Source organism: Myotis brandtii, unplaced genomic scaffold (assembly GCF_000412655.1).
Source record: "Myotis brandtii unplaced genomic scaffold, ASM41265v1 scaffold48, whole genome shotgun sequence".
Lineage (NCBI taxonomy): Eukaryota > Metazoa > Chordata > Mammalia > Chiroptera > Vespertilionidae > Myotis > Myotis brandtii.
This window is the reverse complement of record NW_005368341.1, coordinates 6,216,636-6,222,074: the sequence shown is the minus strand read 5'-3', so window position 1 is coordinate 6,222,074 and position 5,439 is coordinate 6,216,636. Positions and strand designations below refer to the sequence as shown.

Genomic DNA, 5,439 nt, shown 5'->3' with positions numbered 1-5,439 from the left:
CTTCTTGACTTGTCTTAGGCTATGCTGGTAGTAAAAGGAGAAGTGGGGGTTAAATCTTTTAGTTTAGGGCTTGTTGCAAGGCTAAGGACTGACAGTCCTCACCTTGGCCAGCCGCCTGAACAACTTGGACCACACCTTTCCCTGCCAAGCCCAGCGCCACCTGGGGAGTCCCAAGGTCTCCGGTCACCTCTTGGAGTGAGTTCCTGCCGCTTCGGATCAGTCTCTCGTTCTCCCAGCCCGCCCCTCGAGAGCAGGTGGCACGCCTAGAGGCATCGGCCAGCCTGGTTTATACACGACTTCTCAATGTCTGTTCTGCCTGGTCACCGGTGAGTTAGGTTTTCGCCTCGCCCGAGCAGAGCTACCGAGAGCAAGCACCTCTATAAACACCCGCTACAGCCAGGGTCGCTGGAAGGGAGGTTTGCTGGGTTAATCGGAAGCACCGGCTGTTTTGCTTCCTGGGACGCGTGGTACCTGGACTGTCCTCGCCCCCGATTGAGGGTGCGGGGCAGGCGGAAGACTACAATTCCCAGCATGCCCAGCGAAAGGAAAGCTCGGCGGCTTCACGTGACCACCCACTATGGCTTCCCTCTGCCAGGGCCAGCCGTCCGGTGGTTTGGAGTGATTTGTTAGTTCTTTGCGGCAGGTACCTCTCTCCCGATTTCGACATGCAGAAAATCAAATCTCTTATGACCCGACAGGTAAGTCGCGGAGGCTGGAGCTAAGGCCTCCTTCACCTCCGATGAGAGCGGGGCTGAGATGTTCTGTGTCTGGGCCGCGGCGTGTGGAGACCTAAGTTATAGGTGGTGGCAGGTGTCTGGGGTACCGGAAGCCGGTGCACACCCTGAAAAACGCACCTGAGCCCCCCCAGATGGCAGCCCTGCTCGAGCGGATAGCGGCGTCTCCCAGAATCATTTTTTAAAAAGAAGTCAGTGAAGGAATCGGTGCTACCTTTGTCTCCCTGTCCCCCTAAAAGCCATTTTCCCCACTGACAGTCCCATCTGCCCTCCAGGTGCCCCGGCCACGCTGGCCGTCGTTTGGAGCCGGTGGCCCGGTTAGGGGGTGAGGTCTGTGCAATAGATGACCTGGGAAGAACGAAAACGGCGGGTCATCTGATGACCGGAATTGGTAGCTTTATGACTTTTGGCAAGTCCCCAGATCTTGTAGCTTACGTTTCTGGAATTGAGGATGAATTTTTTGTTGTTTGTTAATTCCCTCTCACGGTTCTGTTATGAGGGTCATCAGTAAGCTAACGTATGTGAAAATTCTTTTCATCATTGTCCTGGCAAAATGATAGTCTTATTTTTTGCCATAATGATAATTCATGAATAAAAACTGGCTATTTTCTATCCCATCTCATAAAGGTTGGGGACTTTCTAATAATGCCTCAGCTTCCTTCAAGCAAGTAGTGGGAAAAATTTCCCTTTCTTATTGATCATGGCTTGGTTTTAGTTAGCTTTACTTATTTCAACTCTAATGTGTCAGTAGAACTGGCCATTCTTTATTATTTTAATATGAGAGAAGGATAATTCAGATTAGAGGTTTCAATCAATGTGGTTTTGAGAACTCTGGAGAATGTGGAGGATAATTTATTGAAAGGCTCTTGTGTGAGTTTTTTTTGTTTTTGTTGTTGTTGTTGAATAAAAAAAGAATACAAAGTCCAGATTAAATTCTTACTTGAGAATTTAGAATTTGAAAGACATCTAAACAGGTTACAATGTGTAGATTTCTGGCAAACAATACATAAATCCTACATGATTACTCCTGTCAAATAATATTCTTAATGTCATAAGCAAGGAATAAAAAAGTTCTATGATTAACAAAAGATTTAAGTGAGCAGGTAATGACATTTGTCAATCCTTCACATTTGTTGAGTACTGGTGTTATGCTTCATACCATTTCTTACTTGAGAGTGAGTGAGTTCGGGTCCTGCTCCATTCTGTAGTAGCTGTGTGACCTTGAGCAAGTCACCCAACTTTTTGGATCATCTGTTTCCACATCTTTAAAATAGGAATTATAATGTGTACCTCATGGGGTTAGCTTGGTGGTGATGTTTACATGACATGATAAACGTAAAGAGATAAATAAAGGAGTTATTCAACTTCCTGGGCCTTCTCAAGGAGGTGCTTGATGAAGTGGCTGCACTGTACTGTTGGTGGGAAAGCAGGAGAACTGGAAGCAGGCTGTTGTAGTAATTTAAACAGTAGAAGATTTCAGATGACTTTGGCAAATTTTTAAAACAATACACACTTTCTTTCCTTTTTTTGTTGTCAATCCTCACCCGAGGAGATTTTTTCCATTGATTTTTAGAGAGAGTGGAAAGGAGGGGGAGAGACAGAGAGAGAAACATTAACATGGGGATGGAGCCTCCAACCAAGGTACATGCCCGTGACCAGAATCAAACAAACCTCGACCCTTCAGTCTAAGGGCCGATGCTCCATCCATTGAACCAAACTGGCCAGGATACACACTTTCATACATTATATTACTAATACTCCTAAACTGCCTTGAAAGGCTAAATTTGGATTTTTGTGCATCAGCTAAGTTCTCTGCTCTCTCATGTTGCTTGCTATACAGTTAAGTGTAGTCAACGTTGTTGTACAGCAACTGTTTTTTATTGTTTTTTTCACCATATTTTGTAATAATAAGGGGGAGAGAAAATATGAAAGTCCAGGTATCAGTAATAATAAGTTTGTGACTTTGAAATGTAGTTGCTTCTTAGACATGACCAGATGGAATCTGTTCCTAGCATGGAAACACACACACACACACACACACACACACACACAAACAACCTAGAGAACACATATGAGAAGCTACAACTATCCTATGTAAAAAGTGAGGTAAAATTAGAATTTTAAAGTCATCCTAATTATGTATGTTGAATGCTTGGGTTCCACATATTTGATCATTATTAATACACAGTTCATGAACCTATGAGGTATAAAGAAGTAGGATGCTACCTAGAGTTACACTGGGGATTTTACTTAGTACTGTTCATTATTGGATTAAATAGATTAATATTACAAATAAATATACATAAAGCTGTCTCTTTTTTGTGAAGCTACAGAACATGATAGTAACATTGTTAAGGGGAAGAGATGTGAAATTAAGATCTATGAAACTTGGGCTTTTGGGCATTTCAGCTCTCCCAGGATCTTGGTGTGGAACGGAGTGGGAAAGCCGGCTTTTTAAAAATCTCTTTATTTAGACAAGATCTGCTGTTCAGCTTTCTCCATTAAGCTGGCCTCTGTTCAGTTCACTCAACAAATGTTTATTGAGCGCTGCGTGCCAGGCACTGTTCTGAGTTTGGAGGATGCAGCAGTGAGCAAAACAGACAAAGGCTGACATGGTGATAACTGCTCTGGAGAGAAAGAGGACAGGGAGTCCTGGGCGTGGTTGGCAATTTGGTCCATTTATGATTTTAGATAGAGTGTTATGGAAGGCCTCCCTGAGAAGGCCACATTTGAGCCAAAACCTGAAGGTTGTGAGAAAGTAAACCACATCTGGGAAGGAGCGGTCCAGGAGGAAGGAATGCAGAGGCCCTGAGGCAGGAACAGCAAGAGGCTAGTGTGGGTGGAGTTAAGAGAGTGAGGAGAAAGGTAGCAGGAAAATGACGTTAGAGAACTGAGAGCAGGAATCCAGTTCACATAGAACCTCATCCTGACCTTGTCTCCTCCTTCATGTCTCCTCACTCATAACTTCTATTCTGATTGAAATAGCAAGCAGAGGAGGGTTGTAATTTTACATATACCTCAGAGAGATCTTTCTGGCCTATGTTTTAAGAATACAGGCCTCATTTTATTACACTTGGCTTTATGGCACAGATGTTGTGTTTTTTATAAATTGAAGGCAAGACCCTTCACCAGCAAAAAGATTGCGACTCACTTTATTGTGATTCTCACTTTATTGTGGTGGTCTAAGATATAAATATAGATCGAAAGGGACAAAAGAGCAAAAAACAGGGAGACCAATAAGTATGCTATTGCAGTAATCCATCAGAGAGGGTGTGAGCCTTAAGTAGGTGCTAGAGGTGGAAGTGTTGAGAAAAGGTTGGATTGTGGATTTGTTGTAAATGTAGAGTTGATAGGATTTCTTGGCAGATTGGATTTGTGAGAGAAAGAGAAACATCAAGGTTGACTCCAAATGGTTTGGTCCCAGCAATTAGAAGAATGGAATTGACATTTAATGAGATGGATGAGGCTGATGAAGGAGAAGATTGAGGGAAGGGAGAATTGAGACTCATTCATTTGAAAGCCTCTTAGGTATTTCAGTGGAGAATTAAAATGCAGGATAGATAACACCTGCCTCAGTTGGCTGAGAGTCCGAATTTCTGAGGAGAAATCGGGGTATTGATGAAAGCTTGGGCGTTATGAGCATATAGAGGGTATATAAACTGGCCCAAATCACCAACAGAGTGAGTGTAGATATAAAACAAGAGTCCACAGGTGGAGCTCTTGAGAATTTAGTGTTACAAGGTCAGGGGGAAAAGATAGATCAGATTGCAAAGGAGCAGCCAGTGAGGTAAGAAGTTTGCAGCATCCCAATGAGCACCTGTCCACAACTGATGCTTGATAAATATTTGTTGGATGAATTTTGGATAAAGAGTGAGTCCTGGAGGCCAAGTGAAGAATTTAAAAGAGGAGGGAGTGATCAGCTGGATTATAAATGTTGCAGATGGGCCACTTAAAGTGAAAATGAGAATCAGCCTTTGGACTGGGCAGCATGGAGGTCATCGGTAACGGGACAACATCACTTTTTGTGAAGTGATGGGAAAGCAGGGGCAGGTGTTATCTATGCTGCATTCTGTATAAACTTAAATTGGGGAAATTTGTCAAAACAAAAACCAAATATGAAAGAAAATCAAATAATAGTTAATGACTATAGTGAAAGTTTCAACTTAATAAAGGCAGAGTATTACAGTTATAATCATCACTTCCTGCTTCAGAGAGTTTTATTAGAATAAAAACCAGGTAGGTTATGTAAGTTATTCAAGGCCACAGAGCCCATCCCCTCAGTCGCTGCACTCCCCTGCATTGCAATATGTGCATAGGGTTGACAGCTTTTATTATTTTTATTTTGTACATTTGGTGGAAAGTTGCCATGTATTAGTGGCAAATTATTGTGTGCGCTGACTAATTTGGAAGTAAGGCCTTTTAAAAAATATTGGTTTAAGTCACTTGTTTATATTTTAGGCACTGGTTTCTTTACTGTGTAGCTCTGGGCAAAGAGAAAATTTGACATATTCCTGCAAGGATTTCTGTTGGATTGGTTAGACAAATCTGTTCTTTTAAAAATGTTAGTGTAAAAGGCATGACAATTATATTTTTTAAAAATATATTTTAAGGGTGATTGTGATTTTGAATCAAATTAGGAAGTTTTATTTTCATACATGTGCATGTATATAGGCTATGTACATATGTGCATATATGTAATATATAT

General features: G+C 42.0%; 1 protein-coding gene across 1 annotated transcript in view; it reads left to right on the top strand.

Moving 5' to 3' along the window:
* The first annotated feature begins 524 nt into the window (after positions 1–524).
* Positions 525–5,439, top strand: part of VPS50 (VPS50 EARP/GARPII complex subunit) — a 113,406-nt gene continuing 108,491 nt past the window's right edge. The window contains exon 1 of the mRNA XM_005876157.2: positions 525–698. Coding sequence (XP_005876219.1) covers positions 666–698 — 33 coding nt within the window. The 5' untranslated portion in view covers positions 525–665. The remainder of the gene's footprint in view (positions 699–5,439) is intronic.